This window comes from Dermacentor silvarum, chromosome 10, assembly GCF_013339745.2.
Source record: "Dermacentor silvarum isolate Dsil-2018 chromosome 10, BIME_Dsil_1.4, whole genome shotgun sequence".
Taxonomy (NCBI): Eukaryota; Metazoa; Arthropoda; class Arachnida; order Ixodida; family Ixodidae; genus Dermacentor; species Dermacentor silvarum.
The window spans coordinates 128141368-128156866 of NC_051163.1; the positions used below are offsets into that span (position 1 = coordinate 128141368).

Sequence of the window (15499 nt, forward strand, 5' to 3'; positions counted from 1 at the left end):
GAAGGCCAGCCACCACCGGGAGACGAAGACGAAAGCGGTACCGAAGAAAATGCGCCTGGTTTGTAACTTTCTGCAAATTTCGTGAGCAACTTTGTTAAGGAGCCCACTTTGCATGTCAGCGTGGTACAATGTGTTTGCAATGAGTCATTTGCTTAAAATGTGTCATGATTTTTTTTTCGCAGGAGTCGCTGTGCAGACGAGCTAACCTCGGTGGGCCTCCAAGCTTTGGAAACTCAGTGTCTCGCGCTCAACGAGGCCCTTTACACTGCCCGCAGTGAAAACGAGCAGCTGCAGCTGTCAAAAGCAGCATTTCAAGGATGTGAGGCAAAAGTAATTTTTTACACAGGAATGCCGAACTTCACACAGTTAAACAGCTTATTTGAAGTTCTTGATTCCCATGTGTCACACAATGTAAATAATTCATTGTCGAAGTTTCAAGAGTTCATTTTGTTTTTGATTAAGTTGAAGCTGAATCTGCACAATGTTGACTTGGGCTTCAGATTTGGGGTGTCTCAAGCTACAGTGTGTAGAATATTTCATAAGTGGCTGCACTGTGCATACTGTCGACTTCAGACCCAAATTGTGTGGCCAGATCGAACAGCACTGCGTCGTACAATGCCACAAGCGTTTTACGATACATTTGGTGATAATGTGTCAGTCATCATCGATTGTTTTGAACTAAAGATAGAGCGGCCATCGTCATTCCTGCCAAGAAGTGAAACTTGGTCCCAGTATAAAGGCAGCAATACGGCCAAGTTCCTAATCGGCATTGCTCCTACAGGTGTTGTCATCTTTATATCTGAAGGCTGGGGAGGGAGGACTACCAACAGACACATCACTGAGCACTGCGGTCTGTTGGACTACTTGCTGCCTGGTGATGTGGTGCTTGCTGATCGAGGATTTAACATATCAGAAAGTGTTGGATTTTACTGCGCAAGGCTCCACGTTCCAGCTTTTACCAGAGGTAAAAAACTGCTTTCAGCTGAAGAGGTAGAAAGCACAAGAAAGTTAGCCAATGTGCGCATCCATGTTGAGAGGGTTATTGGCCTAACCAGAAATAAATTTGTCATTCTGAAGTCTACATTGCCCATTGACTATGTTACCTGCCGACCTGGAGACGAATTAGCACCAATATATAAAATTGTCACGGTGTGCTGCGCCCTTTCGAATCTTTGTCCTTCTATAGTTGCAGAATTAAAGGACGCTAATGAGAGTCCTTAAAGGTTTTTACCACAGTGCATGCATGCTATCAGAGCCGTAGTGTTTCGTATTGCACACTAGCGAGAGGACTGGCACTGGTGCCACCGAGAAATGAGCAATGGCAGCTGAACCACCATGAGAATCATGGGTAGCAGATAAGCTTGCTGTTCTTCTGGCTGTAACCGTTGCTGCGGCTTTGTAAATTGGTTCTTAGAAAGCAAATATGTGTTTGTATTCATTACAGGAAGCAAGAATATGTCAACAGCAAATCAAAGCATCATACCAAAAAGTAAAATGAAAGCAAAACAAATTTAGAAACATGTATTGCAGGGCAAGGGTTGTCATCAGTACATTTTTGGAGTATTTTTTGGGGAACAATTGGCACTTCTGTGTTGACTCACCTTGTGCGAAGGCTGCTTCATTCCTCTTTGTTTTGTAATTTTTGTCATGCACTGTGCCATAGCTCCATATAGCTGCTGGTCTTCTGTAGCCTTCTATGCAATGACATGTTTCTTGCTTTTGCTAGAGGTTGCAGCGGAACCAGCATAACAAATAGCATTGCTTGCATACCTTTTCCTGCGTAATAAACTGGGCAACTGTAGATTTTATTTTGGTTTTACTGTTGCTGCTTATAACTGACTTATAGCTATGGCTGAATAGTATATCACACCAGGCAAATATGCAAGAACATTGTCTCACATCCCACAGGGCTCCATCTTGGTTCCGCTATTATTTTTCATTTATATTTTTGCCGGAATTTCATCTTCTATACGGTTGTTTGCGGATGACTGTTGTGTACAAAAATTCAGAACGACTTGTCACTTATGCATGACTGGTGTACTAAATGGAAAATGAATTTGAACATAGCACAGTGTGTACATCTCTTTTACTAAAAAGAAGAAACCAGTCAAGGTACCATCTGAACAATGTACTATTCAAGCAAGGTGGTACGTATAAGTATCTAGGTGTGCTACTGTCATCTGAATGCTCGTGAAAACCTCAGGTAGACATTATCATAGCCAAAGCTGGTAAAGCTTCGAATTTCATTCAACGAAAGCTGTGATGTTCGCATGCGAATTTAAACGTACGACATATACTACTTGTAACCTTCATTGCTGCTCTAGAACAAATACAAAACCTTGCTGCCAGGTTCATCTTGGGGCGGTACGGAAAGAGAGCTGCACTGCAATGAAGGCTGAGCTAGGATGGGAATCTCTGGCCGCTGCAATAAACTGAGATTAAAATTTTTATATTTGATTAACTATAATAAAATTGGAATTAATAGGGAAATTTACCTACGGAAACCTCATTACATTTCAAAGCCTACTAATCATAGTTGCAAAATGCTGGAGTACACTGCCAATACGAACATGTGTGCCAACTCATTTTTTGTTCGAACAATTAAACAGTGGAGTAAACTGACTGAAAAACAAGTGCATTGTGTGAACGAAGATGTATTTTATTCCATGTTGTAACTACCCCTGCTGTAACGCTGCTGTAACTACCCCTGCTGGGCGCTGCGGGGTAATTGATGAATAAATAATAAAGAAATTGTGCTTTGTTCTTTAGTGTCACGTTTTCCACAGTGATAGTTATGACACACCCGTTATTCTTTTTTGCACTGCGGGCAATACCATTTTTTGGTCTTGGGTGCACGAGAAAGTCCAACACATGTAAAATGAAACCACTTGAGCGTTACATTGCGCATTGTCGCATGCAATCATCTTTTCTACTTTTGGCCCATTGCAGAAGCAGTATGTTTCCTGCGAACTGCTCTGCTGCCGCGTGAAGTACCGACCAAAGAGTTCTGGAAGAATAGCTTTCACAAAAAACTTTCTTGCGGTAGAAAGCATATTTTTGCAGAACTCTGTGTCCCGGATTATTCGTTCAATGTGGAGTAGATGTGGTGCCCAAACAACGAAATCACAGTAGTTTACATCACACACAGCCATTTGGGCCTGCACTTGATAATAGTACGCATGGCAGGGTTGTAATTGCATGACACCGTTGACTTCAGCTAGGCAGGTGTTGGCGGAACTGAAGTTAGTAGCATCGCGAAGTACGTATGGACACTTGAATTCTGCGACTCCTTTGCCGCAACAGATGCATGACACAAGGGCATCTGGCGTTGCCCCAGTAAATGGATGCGTCGTGCTCAGATGAAGCCCAGACCTGCGGCACGTGAATTGTTCATGCTTTGATCTCTCATAGGCCTTGAGAGCATCTTGCTTTCAAGGCCTATGAGAGCATCTTGCTCATGATTGATCCCCCACATCACAGCTGGTGTTCTGAGGCTTGTATTTTCCGGGTAACAGATCTCTTTAAGCAATGAGACGTTGGGTCTCTCTACACTGGTATGACATACCCTTTTCATAACAGAGGCCGTTACTCTGCCAGCTCTGTACAAAAACCACTGCTGAGAGTGGTTCTGCTGTCTTGTGGATGCTTCTACACGTTTCACGGTTTCGTCACTCATGACATATGCTGAAACAAAGTTCTCCGACTTCTGTACAAGTGCCTCATAGGTGCAGGCTGCATTGTCTTCAGAATATAAACATCTCAAATCTACTTTGTGCTTTGGTTCTGGTTTCTTGAAGGCCTTACAGTATCCGGGTAGTATTGAAAGTATCGCAGGCACGGCTCTTGCTTCCTTGATAGCCATGTACAATTTGTGCAGCTCTTCTGGTGAAGGAGGTGGAATGTCCATTCGTAGCTTTTTTTTTCTGGACATCTGCGCGACTGCCATCTAGAAGCTGTTTTTTCCCTCTCGATGAAGTGAAATCAATGTCTTTCAGGCGCTTAAACTGCACCTTTTCCACATATGTAGGCAGCCACGCATTATCCTTTCCGGTAGATGTTTAGTCATTTCTCATCCTTACGCCTGTATACACAGCGAAGAGGCAGGCTCCAATGTGAGAGCATGCCTCACCTACCCCGGCCATGCAGGTGCAGTGGGCCGTGAGCACACTACCATCAGCCATGCACAGGACCCACACCATCAAGGGACCATCTCCTAGTGTCTGGGAATTGTTTACCTGCAAATATTTAAGGCAGGATATCAAACAGCTTTTCCACACACGCACCAAATGCATTTCATCTCAGAAAGTGAGCACACACATTATCTGGAACAATGACCACTTTTACAGCTGCTCTGTGGTGTCTCAGATACAGTAGAGGAGAGTAAGCAAGTTAATCTCCGAGGTGTACAGAAAGAGGTTATAAATGATACGTTGTCTTTTGCATGATGACATGTTAATGCAGCAGTAGTGTAAGAAGGCAGAGCTTCAAGAAGACAGCTACGCCAAGGTGTGTCATGACTACAAAAAATGTCACAGTTTCGCCCTAAGGGCGAAGCAATGAATGCGATAGCAACACAGCAATGTCATACGAAGTAAGGTGAGCGGCTTTGGTAGCAATATGAATTGTAGTAAACATGAGCTGATTAAGTAAGCAGGTGTGCTGCGGCGTAAGTAGACCGACATGAAGAGAGACTCGATGACCACGAGAAGGCGCGTGTGAAACGGTGGTGTTGATGAGAAGCGCTTCCCGTGGGCAGCGCGTGCGAAGGGACACACCTGTAGCGCTGCACTGCCGATCCGGGCAGCATTACATGTGTAGCGTGCGTTGGAAAATGTGGCCCGACTATTACTAACTGAATGAACAAGCGTGGTGTGAGCGCGCACAAACAAACATGAATAGATCACACTGAATGACTGCAGACAACGACCGTCAAAACTCTGGCAGCAAGCGGATACGCCGCAGCGGCGAAGGTACGTGCGGTCTATCGCTTCAACGGAAACTGAGCGGCGAATGCAAATGCACGCGGCGCATAAAGGTCAGAGCCGTGTCGAGATAAGAGACGGTGCGACCGAGCGACGAGCGCGGTTGTTGGCAGAGTGGAAGTGCGCCCCCCCCCCCCCCCCCCGCTCCCTCCGGCGCTGGCTTCCCGCTTCCTTGCTTGCGCGTGGGAGATTGAGTGCGTTCGCTCTCCGTGATAGCGCGCGTCCCCGCACGCTTCCGCTCGGGCATACGGCACGCGGCAAAGATTTTATCTATAGGGAACCTCACGGCGACGGCGACGGCAGAAATCCGGTTGAAGTGTCCATATAATTGCTATCGCAATAAAACGAGCACCAGTAGTGCCCACATCCGCACTCGGGCACTGAAAACTGACTTCGGTTTCATTGATTGATTGGGTGGATGATTGGGTTCGGCATCTCAAAGTGATTATGAGAGGCACTCACTGGGATGGGTAGGCCTCCGGATTAATTTCAGACGCATTGGTTTCTTTATTGCGGAAGCAAACCTTGACATTGCGTCATTTCGCGTTTCCATCCCCACCTAAATGCGGTACGCCGAAACCAGGCTCATCAGAATCTGCGTGTTGCGGCAGCACAACATTTTACAGCCATCGAGCAACCACGGCCAGCAACGCAACATTTTGTAGCTTGGAATTTTAGTATGGCTACAGGTAAATGTGGATGTTGGGCTTACCTCCCCAAGCAGGAGCACTTTTCCTTGCTGGAGCCGTTTTGTTGACAAGCTCTTGACCCAGCTGCTTGTAAAATAATTGTGCGCCTCAAGGGACTTGAATGCTTTCATCTCCTGCAGAGTCACGAAGCTCCAGGCGCAGACAAGGTAGTTGACGATGTCCCCGTGCGTCACTTCAGGCAGGGCATTGACATCCGTCGTCGTGTCGGTGCCCGGTCGCAGCGTGTACGGGTCAACACCATCACACATTCGCACCTTTTCTTCGTATCGAGCGCGCGCCGATCCGATTAACTGAGCGTAATATGCTGTGTTAAACGGCTTTCCGCCAGGAGCGGGTGGCATTGCGCCTAGAAACTAAAAACACGTCAAGCCAACGAACGCGTGAATGGCACAGCACTAAACGAGGCAAGAAATGGTCCTCCAACATGGGCGGCCGGTTGGCGGAGCGACGGCCGTGACGTCACGTGCAAGCTATATATACGGGGGTAAGGCGGAGAGGCCACAGCGTCTTACACCAGCTTCTTACACGGGCCGTAACGCGCTAGCACAAACGCGTTAGAAACGCGCAGTCTTTCGTTAATGTTGGGTATTTATTGTCATCGTGGTGCATGTGTCCATGTGCGCTTCGTGGCGTAGTGGTTAGCGCCGCGTGTTCGGAAGCGAGGGGTGCCTGGTTCGATTCGGCGCTACGGACACAACTTGCGGAATTTTTTTTTTCATAACAGTAGACGTGGCTACCTACTACTACATACTACAGAGGAGGGACAGACCCACACCCTAAGGAGATTCCCCCTAAAACGTGTCACCATCCTAAACAGCAGGAGGAGGAGGGAAAACTTTATTTTCGTCAGATGCAGAGTTATTTAAATTACTGGGTTTCTTCTGCTAGGCGGCGTGAGGTGGCCGTAAGCCCTTAACTTTCGGCGACCTCCAAAGCCCAGTTGACGGTCCGGAGCTGGACCGCGGGATCCGAGCTGGACACCGCTACCTCCCAGTCTGAAGTGTTATTAAGTTCGAGTTCCGCCCTAGGTTTGAGCCCGGGTTAGTCGCTCAATATATGTGTCAGGTCCGCTTTATAAGCGTCGCAGTTCTTGCATTTAGGTGAGAAGCAGCCCGGCTATATTAGTGAATACTTGTAAGGGTTGGCAAATGAGCCAGTCTGCAACTGTCTCCAGGTCACCTGTTGCAGTTTATGCGGAGGGGGGTATTTTTGTCTACCTTCGCGGTAGTGCATAGTAATTTCATGGAATGTCACCATGCGATCCCTCGCGGAACCCAGGTCGCGGCCTTCCACCGCCCGGCTGACGAAACCTCGGGCATAATTGTGGGCAGCCTCATTTCCTGGGTGCGAAGAATGTGCTGGGACCCAGATGATTTGAATCTGGCGATCAGGCGGTGGATATTTGTTTAGAATTAAGAAGCCGTGATACTGAGGCATCCTGAGCGCATTGCCATCCTCATCCACCCACGCAATCATTGATGCTCTGCTTCCACCCATTAAACTCGGAAAACGCTACAGCGACTACACAAGTATGGTGCCTCGCACAGGCATGAGCATCTTCGCGGCCATTACACGTAGCAGGCTGAGGACTTGGATAGGAATATATTTTGTAAGAGTATATCACATTGTTTAATCTTATACCATTTAGGATCACAAAACCGATGGTTTTGTAATTCACTGCCCCCTCCCGAGTTTTCCGGGGTGTGCACAGCCCCCCCCCCCCCCCCCCCCCTTGTGATGACGAAGTCTACACCCCTTCCTCCCCTACAGTGTCATTACTACAGAGTTCTGCTACCCACATCACTTGTAGTTTCTACTTACCGTCGCCTGTACCTTTTCAATTAAATTTTACTGTCGTTAAAGCTTACTGTATCAGTGTTGGCGCGTACGTGCACGACTTGAGATCGATACTTACGCTTTATTTCTGCAAAGCCTGACAACAGCAGGACAAGTGCATTAGAGTCACCATTCAACGACATGCCGCTCAATGGACCTCTGTGCGCGGAGCAGCCTTTGCTATTCGTTCGACTTACATTTGAGGGCGCAAAAAACGCGGCACGTTAGGTGGCAGTCACGTGGTATTTTTGAAATTTCCCGCACTTTAATGAAACGCTGAAAAAAATTATCAGGGCAGTTATTTTATCGGAGATGACATAATCCGATGTTTCTGAACAAGCGCTACACTGTAAAAAATTGCCTACATTATACGGAGAAATTGTACGTAAAAGTACGTAAAACATGTCGTTTTCACAAAATACGGCAAAGACTTTTGTTATGCTCCCCGTTTTAGGCTTTACGGACGTTTCACCGGTAATAATACAGTGGCTGCACTGCTCTGCATGGAACAGACAGAATTCCGTATTTTTTTTATGTGAATAGCCGTACTTTTTTGCGAGGAAAGCTATATGCAAGCCGTCTGAATGAGCGCTTGTACTCACAGAGATTCACCCTACAAAATTTTATTGAACATGGAAACTACGCATTATGAAGAGACCTACAATGTGTGAGAGCTATAGCGTGCTGCCAAAAGTTGCAATAATGATCGTAGACTTAAATCTATATTTTCGCTCGCTCCATTCCGGTCGTAGTTGGCCGCGCACACGGGCATTGTGACGATAATTGTATGCTCAAATAAATGCGTGTAATTACAATGTTTTTACGTCATTGGCGTCAACGCTTTCCAATTTATAATACAAGATATATGTTTAAGTCAACAAAGAGCGTTGAGCGTACGTGCCGAAGTAATTAAAGGAACTTGCACAGCTCAGGTGCTGGTGCACACTATCAATCAGTACGGAAACGCAGCGAGTGGTATAATGACCGTAATTGCGTTTACATTTATTAACAAATGGTCTCAAGAGAATTGGCGGCCAATAGATCCAAGTACTACGGCCAGATAAAATTTTCAAATGCCAGAAACAACCCAAGAGTAAAATGGCTTTACTGAACTGTACAGAAGTTGCACATGATTTCAACCTCCCCAAATTAGTTCAAAATATATCATCTCTGTCAATAACTGTCCGTTCATTGACACACCACGATTACGCATAATCTGCACTGTTCATGTTTTTCGAATGCTTACGGTAAGATGTAATCGCAAGCAATTGGCGTACTTCATCTTGAAACAAGACCGACGAGCACGCACGTTCTTATACGGCACAATAAATTTCGCGAACATGCACCGATATGCACTGTGTGCCGACTACAAGATGGTGACCGACGATCGGACCTACTACTGTGGGTACTAAAAAAAAGCAGACAAAAGAAAAGCCCATTGCCATGTTGACGTCGCGATTCAACCTTCATTTCTTTTTTGGCCCATCATGCAACACCGTTTGTTCCATGAGCTTTATTCTAACAAGGGGGAAAAGTTGTGACACAACTCAATATTTACCCGTTCATTACATGCACCAACCAGCCCAAATTGACCCTATACCTTTACAGACACATTGCACTGCACTACTTTGCAACACTGGGGTTTGCCATCCCCAGTAGGAAACCGGACGCTCGTCTGGTTGACCTTCCTGCCTTTTCTCTCCTTGCTTTCTCTCTCTCTCACTTTGTATCAAAGGCACTACCTTTACGGAGAGAAAGCGGTATCCTCTTTCAGAGGTAAATTATTTGTCGAGCGATTATTTTACTGTTCCAGAAACTATAGCATAAACTGGAAAACGAAACCGATTATAATTTGTTCTCCGTGCTCACACAGCGCTGCACCAGGTGGCACCGCGCGCTGCGCTTTCGAATTTCCGATCTTGAAGGATCTAACAAGCGATTTATGAAGCTGCAAATGTATAGTCAGCCGATTTTTATGGTTTTATGTTGTACAGATGGTTAGATTGCCATAAATCTATCTTTATTTGTACTTAAGAGTGGAGAAAGGCTCCAAGGAACAGAGATTTGCGCATCGGGAGTGCAGAACAGAAGCAATTGATGGTTACGCTGCTTGACTATCGACATGTTCGAATTGCCAAAGTTCCAAATTTATGGCTGTGTGATGTGTGCTCGTGATGTGCCGTCATTGCGCGGGGATATTTGCGCTGAATTTGTTTCACTTCGTCTGCGAAATTCTGCACGCGGCGGCATCGAAGAAGTTAGGGTTGTGTTCAGGTGCACGTATGTGCTTGGATACGCGACAGCCTGCCCTCAACGGATGTTCAACCGTCTACGTCGCTCGTAACTTGCTCACGAGGTAAGCCCCTTGTAATTTTATTTGTTTGCTTTGCGTAGTGTAGGTGTGTGGTAAGCCGGCCTCGCGATGACAAATATTGTTTCATGAAGGCCACTAAACAACGTCTTAGGGCAAAAAGGACGCGTGAATGGAAAAAAAGAATCGCGACCAATCAATTGAGGTCGATCTTCATGGTAGCGCGTTCGGCTCGATCGCGATCGAAATTATTGTGTGACGATTATAACCTCTTGCTCAGTTGCGTTAAAAACGTAGAATAAAAGTGCAGTCAGTTGTGCACATAACATGTTGTGACGCTTGTACTGGCTTGAGAGCAAGCATACTGTATCCGATCACCTACACGTTGGAGCTAATAGCAGATGTTCACTACGAGTGATTGTTACTTTTCTGCTTGCATGAAGTTTTTTTTTCAGTTACAAAATATATTATTAGCTCTGCTGTGTCTTTCTTTGGTGCAACTGATTGCCGTGCTGCATTACGTATTGCTTCGTATGAAGGCATTCCTGTCAGTAAGCTAGCTGTAAGTGTTGTATCAGTTGCAAAAAAAAATGGACATACCAGTGCAGTGAATGCAATCATCATAGACTGTATTTTATGAATACTTGAGTTGAATTGCTTAATCGGAGGGTAGAGATGCATGAAAACCCGATGACTGCGTTGATACTTAGTGTGTGATATGATAGCTCGCCAGCTTAGGCAGCGTCAGCAGTTACAGCGCCGCTGTGGCACTAGCGATGCGGTCTATAAAAGCCGCTGCTTCCCGATAATAAAGGTTCTCTTTGTTGTTGCTTGTTGAAGGTGAAGGACGCTTTTCTTTCCGCCTCGTCGCGACACAAACATGGTGTCAGAAGTGGCGCCTGCAGATCTGAGGCAACACGGCTATCGGACGTCAGACTAGCCCTGAAACAAGGACGCATCGGGCCCACTGAACAGTGCTAGACGCCGGACAAGCCACCAGGTACCTTACAAGGAAAGACCAAGTAAGATGGCTTTGTTTCAAATTGCTCCACCCGAGCCCTTCAGCTTCGCAACACCCAACGACTGGCCTCCCTGGAAACAGCGATTTCTTCGCTTCCGAACTGCGTCTGGACTAGACGGGAAGCCAGAAAAGAGTCAAGTAGATACATTGGTGTATCTAATGGGACCTCAGGCCGAGGATATCTTCAAAACGTTCAAACTTGAACCTGACGACCAGAAAAAGTTTGAGGTCGAACTGCAGGAGTACGAGGCCTACTTTGTTCCTCGACGGAACATCATTTATGAAAGGGTTAAGTTTAACACCCGAACGCAAGAAGACGGTGAATCCGTCGAGGATTTCATTACCGCACTGCACACGCTTGCTTCCACGTGCGACTACGGGGAGCTGCGAGAAGATTTAATTCGAGATCGTCTCGTGATGGGCCTGCAAGATCGTAAAATCTCGAGAGCTCTGCAACTCGATCCGGACCTAAAACTACAGAAAGCATTGTTGGTGGCACGACAGCACGAGACCGTCAACCAACAGCAGGCAGAGCTTCACCGCGTGCGAGAACAGGAAGTCCACCAAATACAGTCCCAGAAGGGTACGCGACAAGTGGGGAAGAACGTGTCTCCGCCTGAAAGTGGAACCAACGTTCCCAAACAATGTGGGTGGTGCGGAAGAAACAGGCACAATCGAGCGTCCTGTCCAGCGAAAGATGCAGTCTGCAGAAAGTGCGACAAAAGAGGACACTTCGAGGCGGTTTGCCGATCAACCAGAGCTGTCAGGAACGTCGAAAACCGGACCGAGGAACCAGGTTTCCTCGGAGTCGCATCCCATTCATCGGCTTACAGGTGGGAAGTTCCAGTACTTGTTGAATCTTCGAACGTCGTATTTAAAATAGATACTGGCGCAGACGAAGCGGTCGTTCCGGCGGAGCTCTTCAATCGCATTTTTCCCGCGATAAAGCTTCAACCAGCAAGGCGCCGGCTTCAGGGACCGGATGGTAAATCCCTTGCCATATCTGGTATGGCTGTCATGAATATGACGTTTGCGGGAACGAACAGCCGCGAAGACGTGTACGTACTTCAAGGCCTCCGAACCCCTCTTCTTGGGAAACCAGCGATAGAAAGGCTCTGCGTACTACCACAAATCAACGTAATAAAGAAACTAGACCCCGAATCTGAGTTTCCACAAGTGTTTCAGGGACTGGGTACCTTCAAAGAAGAGTATGACCTCAAGTTGAACCCTGAAGCAAAGCCTTTCGCTCTGTCGTCCCCACGCAGAGTCCCCCTGCCTTTGTTCGAAAAAACAAGACAAGAGCTCGAGCGGATGCAAGCACTAGGCATCATTTCTCCTGTCACCGAGCCTACTACATGGTGCGCACCTATGGTTATCGTTCTTAAACCCTCTGGTGCTGTTCGAATCTGTGTCGACTTCACGGAACTCAACAGATACGTTCAACGAGAATGGCATCCCATCCCGGCCGTCGAGTACACCATCGGAATGCTACGGGGAGCGAGCACGTTTTCGAAACTCGACGCGAACTCGGGCTTCTGGCAGATACCGCTGAGTGAAGGGAGCAAGGAATTCACAACTTTTATCACGCTGTTCGGACGATTTTATTTCAACCGGCTTCCATTCGGAATATCGTCGGCCCCCGAGCATTTTCAAAGACGAATGGGGCAGGTTCTTTCAGGACAGGAGGGAGTCGTCTGCCACATGGACGATGTGCTTATTTGGGGTGCCACGCAGGCGCAGCATGACGAGCGGCTTCGGGCAGTGATGAACCGCCTCCGCACAGCGGGCATTACTTTGAACCGAGATAAGTGCGAGTTCAGTGTCACCCAGATTTCATTTTTGGGACATACAATCGGGAACAACGCAGTGCGTCCTGATAACCAAAAGCTTGACGCGGTGACAGAAATGCCACATCCGACGTCCAAGACAGAGTTACGGCGCGTGATGGGCATGGCAAATTATCTGGCCCGTTTTGTGCCCCGCATGGCGGAAGTCCTTCAGCCTCTTTCTTTCATGATGAGCTCAAGACAGGATTTTGTGTGGGGCCCCACGCAAGAAGCCGCCTTCAAGAAGTGGAAAATCCTTCTTTCATCGGACCCTGTTCTGGGAATCTACGATTCAAACAAGGAAACAGTGGTGACAGCAGACGCCTCATCGTACGGTCTTGGAGCTGTCCTGCGCCAAAGGCAAGAAGACGGTCAGTTCAAAGTGATTTCTTATGCTTCCAGAACTCTTACAACCACCGAGCGGCGATACGCCCAAATTGAAAAGGAAGGACTTGCCCTCGTGTGGGCTAGTGAAAAGTTCCGTGATTATCTCGTAGGAAAGCACTTCAGCCTCGAGACAGATCACAAACCACTCGTGTCTTTGTTTGGGTCAAAAGGAACTGAGGAATTAACACCGAGGCTACAAAGAATGCGCATGCGTCTGATGCGCTACACGTATGACATTGTGTATGTTCCAGGCCGGGACCTGACGGTGGCGGACGCGCTTTCTCGGTCACCTCTTCCACAAACGGAATTCACGGAACTGGAGGGCGAGATACAGGGCTATCTGCGATTGGTGGCTTCGTCAGTCCCGGTAACAGCGCCGAGTTTACAGCTTATCGCCCAGGAGCAAGAGCAAGATCCGGTATGTCAAGCTCTTATCAATCTGTGTACAAAAGGCTGGCCAAGCCGTCGAGACGTTGGGTTTGACCTGAAGCCTTACTGGAATGAGAGGCAAAGCATTGCCCTTGTTGAAAACCTGCTCATGTGCGGCTCTCGGATAGTGATCCCATCGACACTACGGCAGCCCGTCCTTAAAATAATTCACGAGGGACACTTCGGAATCGAGAAGTGCCGGGCGCGTTCCAAGAGCTCAGTTTGGTGGCCAAGTATCGACGCGGACATTGAACGACTTGTTAAGAACTGCCACAGCTGCCTCAAGCAAAGCACCAACCGAAAGATGCCCCTGCTACAGACCAAGTTTCCAGATAGGCCATGGCAGCGCATTGCAATGGATTTATTCTTTCTTGAGGGAAAATGGTGGCTGATCGTCACGGATTATTTTTCACGATACCCGGAGCTCGTACCGCTGAATAACCTGACTTCATCAGCAGTAATAAACCACTGCAAATCCATTTTCGCCAGACACGGGATTCCGGAAATAGTTGTTTCCGATAATGGGCCGCAATTTTCAAGAGCCTTCGGCGCTGAATTTTCAAAGTTTGCAACAGAGTACAACTTTGAACACGTGACGTCTAGCCCTCATTATCATCAGAGCAACGGAATGGCAGAGTCCGCCGTGAAAATTATCAAAAAAAAATTATCTTAAAGAAAACTGCTGACACTTATAAAACTCTTCTGGCCTACAGGACAAGCCCACTGAAGAACGGATACAGCCCCGCCGAGCTGCTCATGGGGAGACGACTGCGCACGGCCCTGCCTACGTCCAGCGAAAGCCTTCAGCCTCGGACGCCAGACTTCCAAAAACTGGCAGCTTTCGAGAAGTCGCAGCGTCAGCGCCAGAAGAGAGACTACGACCGACGCCACGGAGTGCGCGATCTGCCCGAGCTTTCCGAAGGAACAGACGTATGGATCGTAGACCTCCAAAGAGGAGTCGTACGAGGAAGCACCGACGAGCCCAGATCGTACTGGGTCGATTCCAGGGAAACTTCTCTACGCAGAAATCGCACTCATCTCGTCCCGCTGCCTCCGACCAGTTTAGAAGACGGCCGAGGAACAACGCAACTGACAGCGGAATCGTCAGAAATATGCAGCGATGAATGAAGCAGAGCGCAGCAGTGTAACGATCCCTGTCACAATCACACACGAAGCGGAAGGTGTGTGATTCCTCCAGAACGATTTCAAGCTTCGTAACAAGAGTGGCTTCAAAAAAATGTGGTTGATCCCTCTTATATAGGAATCGGTATAGAACACGAAAGTGAAACGTGTCTTCACAGAAGTAGTGTAATGTTTATTGCACATTGATATATAATGTCTATTGGTCTTTTGTGGCTAAAGCGCCCTTAGGCGTTGATGCACCCACGCTGACGCCTGGTGGCACGTCTCCTCCATCACGACTACCAACGTCGATGACCATGATCAACCGTCGTGCATATGGAAGCTGCACTACGCTGCACACGCTAGCACAACGCGAAAGACGAAGCACGTAACTGACACACTAATACAACGCGCAAGACAAAGCACGTAACTGAATCGTCACCGAGTCAAATCAGCGCGTACAGCGCGTCGTAATTGCAGCCTCCGCGATCAACTTGAGAAACATTTTCAGAGCTAATTGCGGAGGCCACGCTCCGCTGTGCTGAGTACGGTGAACGCCACCTAGGTGGCGTTGGTAGTGCTTCTTGATGCCAGCGTCCCTTCGAATGCTGGCATCGAGGCGTCGTAGTGCTGAGACCACCGAAGCGTTCACTGTCGGTGCGCGTTAGTGTCATAATGCAGTACTTCTCTTTTCTGCTCGTAGGCGGCGGCACCGCCCCGAGCAAGAGCGCGGGTACACGGAGGAGTGTTAGATATATAAGGCGCGTCTGTGTAGCTCTCTGCAAATGCGTTTGTGGCGCAATGGGTTAAACGCTCGGCGATCTATCGTCGCGGACCGAGAGGTCGTGGGTTCGATTTTCAAATTTTGCATGTTT

General features: G+C 47.7%; 1 protein-coding gene across 1 annotated transcript; it reads left to right on the top strand.

Moving 5' to 3' along the window:
• The first annotated feature begins 10573 nt into the window (after positions 1-10573).
• Positions 10574-14724, top strand: LOC125940909 (uncharacterized). Its single transcript, XM_049657578.1, has 2 exons — positions 10574-13491; positions 14216-14724. Exons 1-2 carry the CDS (start codon positions 10867-10869, stop codon positions 14624-14626), a joined length of 3036 nt encoding a protein of 1011 aa, XP_049513535.1. The 5' UTR covers positions 10574-10866; the 3' UTR covers positions 14627-14724.
• The last annotated feature ends 775 nt before the right edge of the window (positions 14725-15499 follow it).

Excerpts from the sequence above, each read along its gene's own strand:
- LOC125940909 (XM_049657578.1), top strand. The coding sequence starts at position 10,867 with ATGGCTTTGTTTCAAATTGCTCCACCCGAGCCCTTCAGCTTCGCAACA. Across the intron at positions 13,492-14,215 it reads AGGAGCAAGAGCAAGATCCG|GACAAGCCCACTGAAGAACG; the intron begins GTATGTCAAGCT and ends TCTGGCCTACAG.